The 13,146-nt window shown below is 51.6% G+C and overlaps 1 protein-coding gene across 9 annotated transcripts in view; it reads right to left on the reverse strand.

Annotated features, from left to right (window-relative positions):
* NRAP (nebulin related anchoring protein) overlaps positions 1-13,146 on the reverse strand; it is a 66,776-nt gene that overhangs the window by 11,872 nt on the left and 41,758 nt on the right. For all 9 annotated transcript variants that reach the window (XM_079793078.1, XM_079793080.1, XM_079793081.1 and 6 more), the window contains exons 27-35: positions 12,488-12,592; positions 11,661-11,768; positions 11,016-11,129; positions 9,135-9,332; positions 7,765-7,869; positions 6,174-6,272; positions 4,200-4,304; positions 3,732-3,839; positions 2,547-2,858 (exon numbers count right to left, since the gene is read on the reverse strand). In XM_079793078.1, the coding sequence (XP_079649204.1) occupies positions 2,547-2,858; positions 3,732-3,839; positions 4,200-4,304; positions 6,174-6,272; positions 7,765-7,869; positions 9,135-9,332; positions 11,016-11,129; positions 11,661-11,768; positions 12,488-12,592 (1,254 nt within the window). The remainder of the gene's footprint in view (positions 1-2,546; positions 2,859-3,731; positions 3,840-4,199; positions 4,305-6,173; positions 6,273-7,764; positions 7,870-9,134; positions 9,333-11,015; positions 11,130-11,660; positions 11,769-12,487; positions 12,593-13,146) is intronic.

The following is a 13,146-nucleotide window of genomic DNA, read 5'->3' on the forward strand; positions in this document are numbered from 1 at the left end:
TTTAACAGCAGCATGCCAGCAGTTGCACCCTGGAGGTGGCCATGGGAAGGGTGTATTTGTCATCTTAATAAGAATCATTGTAATCACTGCCTTGCATAAGGTGTACATTGCTTTAGACTCCTCTCATTCTGTTCACACACCATCCTACAAAGGAGGGGTTCTTATTTCCAGCTACAGGACTATTTTGATGTTCAAAGGATTGTTCAGAGTCTCAGAAGAGCCACCAGCTGCTGTCCTCTGGGCATGCCACACCTGGGGCCCTTGAGAGAATCCTCAGGAGCTAGAGCAGCTGGGTTTCCTAATCCGGCCACCTGGGGGAGCTGGAGAGCACTGAGCCAGAGTCAGGAGACAAGTGCCCGCCCCCCCTTGCCTCTTACTGGCTACATGCGTGGTCATTTCCCCGCCAGTTTGTGACCCTGGGCAAGCTGCTCCACACTCAACCTGAGGGTGAACAGCACAACACTGTAGTTCCAGGAAATTGTAATAATAACTGGATTGCCATCGTTCATTCCATCATTGTGTCATAATTAATCATCAATTATGTGTTTAGAATAATCAGCCTGTGCCATAACCAAACCAGGAACAGTCATTGCCTGATGGCGACCGGAATTGGGAGGCCTGGTGTAGGGAATGTCATCAAAACAACTCATTCTTGCCCTAACCGGTTTGGCTCAGTGGATAGAGTGTCGGCCTGCGGACTGAAGGGTCCCAGGTTCGATTCCGGTCAAGGGCATGTACCTTGGTTGTGGGCACATCCCCAGTAGGGTGTGCAAGAGGCAGCTGAATCGATGTTTCTAACTCTCTATCCCTTTCCCTTCCTCTCTGTAAGAAATCAATAAAATATATTTTTTAAAAACCCACAAAAAACAAAAAAAACACCCCAGCTCATTCTTACTGGTGTGTTTCCATGGATTAGGAACTGTGCTGCGTGCCTCATACGGACCTGTTCTCAACTGAGAACTGGCTTCTCCCAGGGTGCAATGCTGTCCCCCAGGTACATCTGGCAATATTTTAAGACATACTTGACTGTCACACTGGGGGAGGGTGGGTGCTATTGGTATCTAGTGGGTAGAAGCCTGGATACTGCCAGGATGGCCCCCACGACAAGGAATTCTCCAGCCCCAAATGTCAAAGGTGCCAGAGTTGAGAAACCCCGATATGGATTATGAGGGTGGAGGTGACAAGAGACACGTGGGCTATGCTGTGAAATGAGAGCACCTCCCGCCTGGGCCTAGAGAGCCAAGCCGCGCACAGCCCGTACGTGCTGACCACACGTTACCATCGTTGCCATGTCCCCGCCGAGGACCTGAGGCTTGGAGGGGGGCTGGGACTGGAGCTGACCTGGGCGGGGCTGGTGCTACCTGCCGGCCTGCTTGGTGCCCTTGCCTGGGAGAGGACCTTCTCTTTCTGGGCCTCGGTGTCTGCTCTGAGCTGTAGTAACCATGACCCCCCCACAGGGAGCTCCCTCCGGAAGGGCAGGATGGAACAAAGTGTGGGCTCCGGAGCCAGTCCTGCCTTGACACTTCCCAGGTGACCTCATCTTAAAAACAGGAGTAAGAGCCTGGCTGGTGTGGCTCAGCGGTTGGGAACCAAGAGGTGAATTGTTCGATTCCCAATCAGGGCACATGCCCAGGTTGCAGGCTCCATCCCCAGTAGGGGGCCTGCAGGAGGCAGCCTATCGATGATGTTCCTCTTTTATCGATGTTTCTATCTCTGTGTCCCTCCCCCTTTATCTCTCTCTAAAAAAATCAATAAAAACCTATTTTAAAAAATAAAATGAAACGTGAGTAACAATGGGCCCTACCTCCCAGCACTGTAGCGAGGGTGACAGTAACGGCGAGCAATCAGTCAGTGTCAGCTGCGAGACAATGACTTTTCTATCATCACCATCACTCCTGCCGTTAACGATGGAGCCCCTCTTCTCTCTCGAACCCTGTGACGTCCTCCCCACTCACTCACATGCTTCACTCTGGCCTCAAATGCGCGGAGGCTGCTCCTGCTCTGGGCCTCGGCCTTTGAATTTGCTATTCTGTTTGCTGGAGAGCTCCATTCCCTTCCAGCATCTCTTTGCTCTTTGCGCAAATGCCACCTTTTCCATGACCTGCCCTCACCCCCCCTCCCTCGTCTTCCATTGCATGTGTGCATGTACACACGCACACACTAACATCCTCCTAGCCCACTTCCCGGCTTTGTCTGTCTCCACAGCAGGCATCACACTAAATATTTGACTTATCCTATTTTATCTCACTCCCATATCATGGAAGCTCCAAGAGCACAGGATTTTTTTTTTTTTGGCTTTTTTTGTTGACTGCTGTAGTCCCAGCACCTAGAATAACGCCCAATACATAGTAGGTGCTCAGTAAATATTTGCTGAATGACGGACTGACTAACTCCAACCCAGATAACACAGACTGAGCAAGTCGTCGTTGGGCACAGGGAGGAGCGTCTGACAGGCTAAGGAAGGAGCAGAGATTGTAAATTATACCCAGGCTTGGTGGTAGGAGGAGAGTCAGGAGCTGGTGTCTGACCCACCAGGCGCCCCCTACCTCACTCTGCAGGGCGTGAGCTTTCTTGGCCCAGGCCATCTTCAGGTCCTCCGGCAGCGCCGTGAACTCGTGGCACCGTGTCCTGTAGTCGTGGTCGCTGGCCAGGGCCTGGGCCTTCCGGGCGTGGACCAGGTGCACCATGTCCATGGGCAGGCGGTACTGTGCGTGGCTGCCCACTGCCTGCCTCCTGTACTGGAGCTCGCTCTGCAGCTGGCCCACCCGCCGGCAGTGCCGCAGCTGGGGGTCGTCGCTGACACTCCGCGCCCCGATCAGCCTCCCTCGCTCCTTCACGAAGTCGTGTCTGTAGAGAAACTGGGAGAGGAGGCCCGCGGGTCAGGGGCTGGCGTACCACCGGCTGAAATCCCACCTGCACGTTCTCACGGCAGGCCCTAGAAACGTCACCTGTTCTGACACTAGCAAGTGATGATTATAAGAAAAGCCACAGTGAGGCCAGCCTGGGAGCGTGCTTCCTGCCTGGGGGACCAACAATTAAAACATCCCTCCATCCTTCCTTTCTAATTACAGCCAGGTCCTCGGGACCAAAGCGAGGGCCCCGCTCCCCACACTCCCCGCACGTGTCCTGTGGCCAGGAGGAATTCATCAAAAAGGGTTAAAAAGAAATGTATCCATTCACACTTGGCAAAATGTGAAACCCAAAAGACAGGACCCGTTTATTGGAAGTCCACATCTTCTGTGATTTGTTTGTGGGGAAGAGAAAGTCACCTTCATGTCCCAACGCTATGGATGCCATCAACAGAGTGGCTGCACACCGCCAGCACATCCTAACGCACAGCCGGCGTGTGGAACTGCAGAGAGCCCGGAGCCAGACGTGCTCGGGCTCAGTACCATTTCCCCGGCGAGTTTTCTCTCTAATTCTGGGTGGAGTCAGAAAGCGGGCAGTTCCCCGGGGTCCAGAGGGACGGTGGCCTCGACATCGCAATTAGAAATAAATCGTCATCTCCTTCCTGCCTGAGACCTTTGTCTGAATTTAGCTTCTGATTAACAAAAGCTCGCTTCCCCTCCCTCCGTCAGAGAATCTCATTCGTAACTAATATATTCTGCAGGTGACATCCTGTCTCACACGGCGAGAGATTTGCTTTAATTCGGGAAAATCAGCTGCAGACATGGTTTTACATGAAGTGAACAGAAATCAGGCGAGACGGAAGGTCATATCATTCCACTCACATCACTGGCGATATCTCCAGAGACCCGAGCAGCCTGGAAGGGGAGCGCGTCTATTGTCAGCTTGTAGCCTTGAGCGCGGAGATTATGCCAAGACTCCTTGTATTTTGCCTACAATGGAAACACATGTAGATTTTCTTTTTTTTAAAAAAAATTACATGAATCAATGAACAAAGGCTACCCCTTTCATTTTGTAGCACCGTGTCCCAGAATCGATTTCTGACAAGCGAAAGCTTTCCATTTTGCAAAGGAAATCTCATCAGCACACCCGCTGTCGTGGGCTCTGACACGTTATGAACGCAACACGTTTGTGACAGGGTCTATTTAACATGCGCATCCAAAAGACACGTGTGTGTGTGTGTGTGTGTGTTTTCAAGTTCCTGTGAACTCCAGAAGGGTCACTGTTAGGTCACGTCACAGACATACGTGGCTTTGGCGCGTGCTTGAACTTCAGCAATAAGAAAGGCTTACGTCACTCAGGTTGGCCGCATTTGTTTTCGCTCGGACGAACTCGGGCAGCCCCAGGGTCATTGTGTACTGGTGTCTCGCATCCTCCCCGGCTGCTCTGTAGAGGCGCTGGGCAAACAGAAAGAAAGGAAAACGCTGTGCATTTCTGCAGGGCCGGAGGTCCCTCCCTGGCTCGCGGTCGGGAAACACATCTGTCAAAGGCCATTCGCTGTGTCCTGGGTGCACCGTCAGCCTTGGGGAAGATGTTTCTTTCGATGAAGGCTTTTTGCATGAGTCCAACTGAGTGATATAAAATGTATCATAAGAAACTGCAAGTTGCTTTTGATAGGGTTCAGGATGTGATACCCCCAAACGGGGCACCTAGGCATGCTGAGTATCTCAAGCGGAAGGGATTTGAGAAATGCAGGTGCTACAAGGATGCTCTCTGACTCCCCCCTGAGGCGGGTCACGAGACCCTCCAGTGAGGGTGCCCTCCCTACACCTGAGGAAAGAGCATCCTCATCTCCGAAGACGAAGGGACGCAGGACGCAGAGAGGAGCTGAGCAAACAGACCTTGCTGAATGTCCCCCACTTTCCTACACTTAGTGGATATGGATACCCTGTGTCCTATCACATTTTCCCACGACTTTTCACTTTTCGTCAAACCCAGTGTCATAACGCTCGGGCTTAACCACGTCTTCAGGTCTTCGTTTCTTTACAAAGGCTCCCCTACCATGTAAAACACATATTAAATAAACGTGTATGCTTTTCTCTCGTTAATCTGTCTTTTGTCACAGAGCCCTGGACCAGACCATCCGATGGGAAAGAAAAAGATGTTTTTTCCTTCCCTACACTTTGCTCAATAACAGCCCGAGGAAAGAAAAACCATTTAGGAAGTCTATCTCAAGGTTCTTCCCATATTCGACTTTTCCCTCAAGGACTCAGTGTAAAGGCAACACTAAGACAGGGGAAGTGTAGGAGAAACTCTGTGATGTGTAAGGGAAGTTCCCAAACCCTAGTCTGTGTTCTTTACTAAAACCGCAGATCCTTCCACCCCAGTGCCAGCCTGAGGGGTCTCAGCCAGTGCAAAAGCATTTATTCATGTGATGAGAAATGGGGCTGTGGTGGCTGAGTTCTCTGAGGCCATAACAGGTTTTGTTACCCCATAGCATCCAGCTCACCACTCAAACATTAAAGGTTCAACAGGAATTTAAAACTTACAACTCATTAAAGAGGCCCTTTGGACGTTCTCATCCCAAGTGAGACTGGGAAACTAACAGTAGAAATAGCCAAATCTCAACCGACTTCTAAAAGAGTCAGGGAGAGAATCTTAAAAAACTAAAGATGATGCAAAATTTAACTCTCTGCCAAGTTCACTTTCTATTTCAAGCTTGTCAGGCAGCCACTAGAAGAAATGGAATTGAAAAGATGGTTTAACATGAGATTCCTTTCCTTGGCTCCCTCTCCGATAGGTGTATTAAAGTGTAAATTGGGTAAACGATGAGTGAGAAGACCACGAGATAGAAATTCGAGAAGTCTGACAAACAGCATACTCTAGTACTGTCCTTGGCTAACCACAAACCCCTCCGATGACAATCATCAGAATGGCGCTATCAAAGTGGTTAGCCAATATCTGCTGAGACAGAACAAATGAATGGCACACCGGCACGTCTCAAATGTTAATGCGCAGTCGGTGGGTCTGGGGCGGGGCCTGAGGCTCAGCATTTCTAACAAGCTCCCGGGAGAGGCAGATGCCGCTTGCTGGTCTGTGACTGCACTTGGGGGATGAGACAACAGACAACCAGATTTCCACCTGGGCCTTCTCTCCTTCTGGAAAATACTTAAGCTCTGTATAATGGCGTTCTCTTCTCCTAAACCTCCACGCAAGCACCCAGGCTTTCCACCACCTCCCCAAGCCCACACATAGTCACACATATTTTTAACCATCTAGCAGTTCCTCAAAAGCCCGTTTCCAAAGCCATCAGGGGGAGAGTGTACCTCGTTCGTAATCCGGTTGCTGAGTTTTGCTTGAAGGAGGCTGGGGGTGTCTGTCACAGCTGTGTACTTGAATGACTGGGGATGCTGACGGTATTTGCTCTGAATTCACACACAGGAAGGAATAAGGAGACGAGGTAAGATACAGAACCAGCTCTTGAAACAGTAGTGATAAAACCTCTTTTTGCAAAGGCTGTCAGTCTGTCAGCTGGAATCTATGCTCTTATGACCTCAGAACTCAATGGGATGGAGGAGCAGAGAGGAGCACAGGACAGACTGACTCGGATGCTTACCAGCGGGAAAGGGAGAGCTAGTCCTTTGCTATGAATGTGAACGTGACTATTGAAATTCAAGTTTTGCTCCCGACCTTTGCTTGTTATAAATCCAGGGCTCCTCGGCGTTGAGAACGTACCAGAAACGCCTATACATAAGCCTGCACCCACCCCGGGAGATCAGGCTTCAGTAAATCGGCAGTGGACCCAAGGCTCTGGATCCAATGAGGATTCCGATGCACCACAAGGTTTAGAACCCACTTGTTTTAGAGATTTCATTGGAAAAGCAAAGCACAAAGTTAAATCTAAACTTGGGCCAATTCCGCTGGTGTAAGCAAGTCATAAGCCCATCTAATGCACCCAAGCTGGCCACTGACCACCCTTCGCTTCCAGGGCCTTCCATTATGCCCTCCTGTCCTTGATCTACCATGAATGGAAGTCCCAAAGCCCTCTCAGAGGTGAGCAAGATTCCTCAGGATTCAAGGAGCTTAGAATTCTAGACTTCTATATTTCTACCAAGAAACTATGACCCAGATTAGAGCAACCATTTCATGTACAGCCACCAGAGAAACACAGAGCTTAGATTAGTCCCAATCCTCACAAAAACTAAACAAAGGTCATAATAGTATCCCCATTTGGCTGATTAAAATGTTGAGGCTCAGAGAGGTTAGGTGACTGGCTTGAAGTCACAGAGCAAATGAGGGCTGGCCTGGAATTTCAGCCTCCAGCTGTTGGTCTCCAAAGCCTACCCTGTTTACACTGCACCACAGCGCCAATCTTCAAAAGGACATAAGGAAGATATATCTAATGAGTCAGTGAACAGTGAATAATTCTTCTATGTTCACAATGGAACTGACTCGGTATCTGAAAAGCTGTCTTAAATGGCATTCGGTCTGAATGGAGAATCCAGTGCAAAGAAGAGAAGCCAGGCAAGAGGTTAGCAGCCAGTCACCAATGTTAATAGTGGGGCATGTAACTCACTTTCACAGTAAAAACAAACAGATGGTGCCCAGGCGGCATGGCTCGGTGGCTGAGCATTGACCTATGAACCAGGAGGTCACAGTTCGATTCCCGGTTAGGGCATATGCCCGGGTTGTGGGCTCGGTCCCCATTGTAGGGCATGCAGGACACAGCCAATCAATGATTCCCTCTCATTGATGTTTCTTTCTCTCTCTCTCTCTCACCTTTCATCTCTGAATTCAATTAAAAACACACACATGCGCACGTGCGCGCGCGCACACACACACACACACCTGATGGCTATGCAACAACCTCTGCTGTAGAAATATACTGACAGCCCTCACCCCTCCAGTCCCAGTTACCTCACTGATGAGTTCAGACGCTCTTTTTCTTCCTTCGATCTCTAACGTGCCTGGAATGACACAGGCCACCCCTCGCATGAAGTTCAAGTCCGACCGGTACTCATTCTACAAAAAACAACACTAGGAATCAGAAGAGCCAAACTTGCAGAACAAGGGAGCAGAGAGAAGCCAGAGGACCGAGACAGGAAAGCGTCGTGGCTGGTACTCATGGCCACGCCAGTCTCTGCAGATGTCTCATACTCAGCCAACACACTTAGCAAATGCTCATTAGGAAAATAGACACTGGGGCGGATGGTGGTTAGAAAGTCAGTTGTCTTGGGGCAAATGTGGAAATGGTCTGACAGGTCTTGTAAAACAAAACCCAGTGGCAGTGGGTGGCACGAATGAATCATGGGTTAAGAAAGAACTAATGAATGAATCCAGAAGAATGTCGCAAAGGCCTGCCTGAGTCTGCTGAGTAGGGCTCGTGTGGGTACCTCAGTGATGTGGGGTGACACTTTAAAGGGCCCCCAAGTTCACTCCCCTTCAGCCACCGAGGTACCGCTGGGCGCGCTGCCTTCAAATCGCTATCACAAGGAGAGGTGGGGCCAGAGGGGGCTGTGCTCAAGTGACAAAGGGCCCACGAGCTGAGCCTGGCAGCTCCCCGTCCCTACAGCTGCTCTGCGGTTCCTGACAGCTTCTGTCATTCAGTAAATGCTGCACGCGGGCATAAAATCTGAGCAGACGACAGAGACCCAGACCTGAGTGCCGCTGGCTGGTAGGCCCAGCCACACCCGGCAGCCGGGCTGGAGCCGCTTTCTTTTCTGACACAGGCCTGCCTGTTACTGCAAATCTCACAGCACGAGAGCCCGGCCAGCTAGGAAGGCGGCTGAGGACCAAACGGGCGGCTGAGACATCCTGTATCTCCTTGGGAGTGAGGAGATCCCGAGGCCCCCACCCTCCTGGGCCTGCCTGCTTCAGAGCCACGAATGCACTTCCAGGCTCAGTCCCCTTCCCGTGTACAGCCATGTGACCTTGGCCAAGCTGCCCAACTCCTTCCAGCCTCACTATTATTTCTCCATAAAATGGGACCAAGACTATTAGTACAGGATCATTTTTGAGGTTTAAATGAGATAATGCATGAGAACGCAAGGCTCAGAATTCAGCAGAAATACTAGTACTCCATAAATGGCGGTTGTTATTAGATCTGTGCAGTTGTGCTTCCTATTAAGACCTAGGTAGGAACATGGGGGAAGGGAGTTTAAAAGAAACCCCAGGTTTTCGATATACCTTCTCTGGAGGCCCCCCCACTGAGCCAACGGGAGCTGCCAGGTCAGTGCCTTGTGGGCAAATCGGAGAGGAAAGAGCGCTGAGAGGCCAGGTCTCCTTACCTCGCTCTGCAACTTGTGAGCTCTCTTGGCACAGCTGAGCCTCAGGTCCTCCGCCAAGGACGTGTACTGGGGGAGCGGGTGTCTGTAGTCCTGGTCGCTGGCCAGGCTCTGAGCCTTCTTGGCATGCACCAGGGTGACCATGTCCAACGGCAGATGGAACTGCGCCTTTGAGCGTTCAAAGCCTTTCTTGTAATTCACCTAGAGGGGCAGACAGATCAACGGCGGCTATTTCAAAGCCACCATTCGCCTCAGGGGCATCAGCGACTGCCATGCCACTGTCCCAGGGAAGCCTGGGGGAGGTTCTTGGCGGGGCCAGGGTTCCTTGCTTTGGGGACTGGCTTAATAGACAGAACGAATCTCCAGGTCCTAAGGCTCACCACCCCCAGCTCCTGGAGGTCACTCATTTGGATGACAAAGACCCATGGCTCCCCCAGTTGGCGAAAATATAAAAGTTCAAGTGACAAAGACAAGGTCAATGATGTCCTTGCTCAAGACGGGCTCTTCCCATTTTCCCGAGCAAGAAGATGCATGTCTACCTGAGCCCTCCCACCCTAGTTTCTTCCCTTCACCTTCTCAAGCTCATGTTCTAGACACCAGGGAGTTTCCTCTCAAGCGAGGTTAAGAAGAGCTTCTTCAAAGCATCAGATGCCCTCCCAGGAAATCTGGGGGCCAGGCGCTGTGGGTGGACGCCTGGAAAGCCAGTTCGGAGGAGTGGGTATTCCCAAGAACTCAACACGTATCCGGGAGAGAGAGGGAGGGGCCTGTTGGCTAACCACAAGCTCCACTGAGTCCTGGGAGGAGCTGTCTGCAGGTCTGTGAAGCGCACTCCAGGCTTCTTGGGAGTTAGATGCATAATCGCCACCTCAGCTGCAGCCACTCCTGCCTAACCCCCCAGTCCCACCCCCTCGAATCCTCCCCTTACCCCTTCCATAAAGCCAAGGACAATTCATGTCCAACCCCATACTCTTAGGTCAGCACCCCAGGACAGAACGGGGAAAACAATGTTAGAAATGGGGACACTGAGGCAGAGAACATGAGAAGTTGTGGAAAGAGTGTAAGATGCGGAGCTGGCTCCACCTCCTGGCTCTGCCCCTTTCCAGCTGATCTCAGGCAAGGGGCTGAGCCACAGAGTCTAGGTCTCCTTATCAGTACACCCAGGATGAATACACAGATGACGTTCCCAGACAGAGTGTGATGGTGAAATGAGACATTGCATGTCAAAGTGTTTGGTCCTCTGCAACATGTTGTCACATATCAAATTTCATCACTACTATTAGCCAAGTCCCACACATATGTGCAAGGGGACAGGGAACACACATGTGCCAGCATCCAGAGGGGTGAAGTCAAGGGTTGTAATCTGAGATGCCTCCAGGAGCCAGACAGGCAGAAAAAAGGAGTGAAGGAGGAAGTGGGGGGTGAGGGGGCGGGGCTGCGTGACCAGGAGGGCACAGGTCCCTCTAAATGCAGCTCTCCGTAATCAACGGCACCTGTGGCTTTGCAGACTCCAGATCCGCCTCTGGCCAGAAACCTAAAACTTTTATGTAAAAGTTTCCGTTTTTAAAGGCTTGCAATGAATTTACTGTAGACCAAACAAAACACTTCTGCAATCCAAAACCAGACTTCAGGTCCCTTTTAGAGGCCACTGGGAAAAAAATCATAGAACTCCCAGCCTGGAAGGAGGAAGGGGTCGGCTAGCCCAACCTCTCACTTGATGGAGAAAGAAGCTGAAACCCAGAGGGGCCAAGGGACCTGACCATGCCACAGAGACAGTCAGGACTGAGCCAGTCCCCGCGACCAGAGGACGATCGACATTAGCCCAGCGGCGCATGGTGGGGGACGGGGGCGGGGGGGGGGGCTGTGTTGCATTTTTCTCCCACTCACTTCACTCTGCAGCGAGCTGGCGTACACTGAATGCGCAAGGCTGATATCGTCTTCCAAGCTCCGGGAGCCGAGCATCTGCCCTTTCATTTTCTCAAATGCCTCTTTGTATTTGTACTAAAGGGAGAGAGAACAGGAGAGAGTAACAGCTCGGGGACAAGGGACACGGAATGGAAGAGGTGGGCATTGGGCGAAAATGTTTTGTTCTTTTGACAGTGACTGGGTGAGTTAAAAGAAACGCGTGGGAGTCGTCAAAGGGCCTGTTCTTTCATATGCAAGACTCCCAATGACTAAAGGGCTGGGATGTGACATGGCAGGACGAGTGAGCGCTCGGGCGGCCCACACTGGAAGAAGGTGGGTGCATTGTCAGCAGTCTCTGCACAGGGACCTGCTTTAGGAAAACGCTGGGCGGAGGGCGCATTTCATCTGCCCAGGGCCCATGTTTACAAAGCATCTGGCTTTGTACCCCAGCAAGGGCATGTTTTGTTGTAAGGGACGTTCTTTCTCATTGGTCGCTATCTGATGGCCCTACCACAGTCAGCTGGGAGAGGAGAGGATATTATCCACAGGCAGGCAGGGGGCAGGGGCAGAAGGCATACACATCGGTTAGTATTAAACATTGTCACGGTAATGGAGATGGATGCTCACATCGCTGATGATTTCACCGGAGGCCTTCGCCGCCTGGAACGGGATGGCATCCAATCTCAGCTTATACCCGCCGTCTCGAAGTTTGCTCCAGGATTCCTTGTACCGTGTCTGTTGGGAAGACGTGCACAAATAAAGACCGTCGTGTGGCCTGCTGGTTTCCCAAACTCCCGTTACCAAAATGGGAATCTGGTATGTCATGGGTTTTCCTCCCAGTTGGGAGTCAGAGATCACTGGGGTTTAGCGCAAATCACCAAAGAGCTGGCTCCTGGCTCCTTCCCACCCATGGGGGAGGGGAGGCCGTGGGTGGAGGACAGGGGTTAAAAAGCAAGAGCTTTGGAGGCAGACAGACCCAGATTTCTGTGAGCAGCGGGTCAACTGCAAGAAGGAGACATGAGGCTGTACGCGCATGGCTCTTTACGTGGGATACAGAGAACTCGGCTGTCTCTGTCAAGGAACAGGTAGGGGGGCTGACAGAGACTATGGAGGTGAAGGCCCCCAAGTCTCTCCTTGCCACAGCTGCTGGGTATACTCACCTGTATTCTGATGCCCATCTACCAGTCCCACAGTACAAATGCCCCTGGCACTAAAGCATTTCTCTTGGTCTCTTCCCGGTAAATGACTTTGACTCTCCTGCAGGACCAGCTACCTAATTCGCAGGGCCCAGTGCAAATGGGAATGCGGGGCCCCTTGTTCAAAAAGATCACCCAGTCCAAGACAGTGACAGAGCATCACACCAAGCGGGGCCCTTCGGCGCACAGGATGCTGTGTGTCTGCGCAGGTCCCCTGAGGCCTCACAATGAAAACCCGTACCCCTCCACCAGCCTCACCTCGCTGATGTTCATGGCATTCAGCTTGGCCAGCAGGACTTCCGGGAGGTCGGCTGTCTGCGTGTAATGATGCTTTATGTTTTCTCCTTGTTCCTTGTATAACCTCTGTGGGCGGAGAGAGGTTTCACATTAAACCCAGAAGCCTCCCCCACGCAGCCATCAGCCAAGTTAAACTCCAAGAGACGAGGATGAGGCAGCTGCCACCTCCCCACAGAGACAGGACCACGGGCGCCCTGCCTCCGTCCAGATTTCACAGCCAGCGCGGTGACACGCGCTTCATTCCCTCCCGCGTTCTACATCCCCGCTCAGAACATGACAGGCTGAAACTGCGCCCTGGGTTAACGCTCCACTGGAAGCACACTGCTGAGACGGGTGTCAAATGACAAATGAGGTCCGGTTAACAGCCGTAGTTTTGTTATTAACTCTAAGCTAAGAGAGGGCATCAAAACTCAGGAGGCTTGAGAGACGATGGCTCGCCCACAAGTGAGGTTTTCCCTGGATTTACATCAATCCTCATCCCTCTCCCATTGCAAGGATTCTTGTGCTCAAAACTGCCTCCTGCACTAGCTGGTTTGGCTCAGTGGATAGAGCGTCAGCCTGTGGATTGAAGGGTTTCGGGTTCAATTCGGGTCAAGGGCACATGCCCGGGGTTGCAGGTT

Source organism: Cnephaeus nilssonii (assembly GCF_951640355.1).
Source record: "Cnephaeus nilssonii genome assembly, chromosome: 16".
Taxonomy (NCBI): Eukaryota; Metazoa; Chordata; class Mammalia; order Chiroptera; family Vespertilionidae; genus Cnephaeus; species Cnephaeus nilssonii.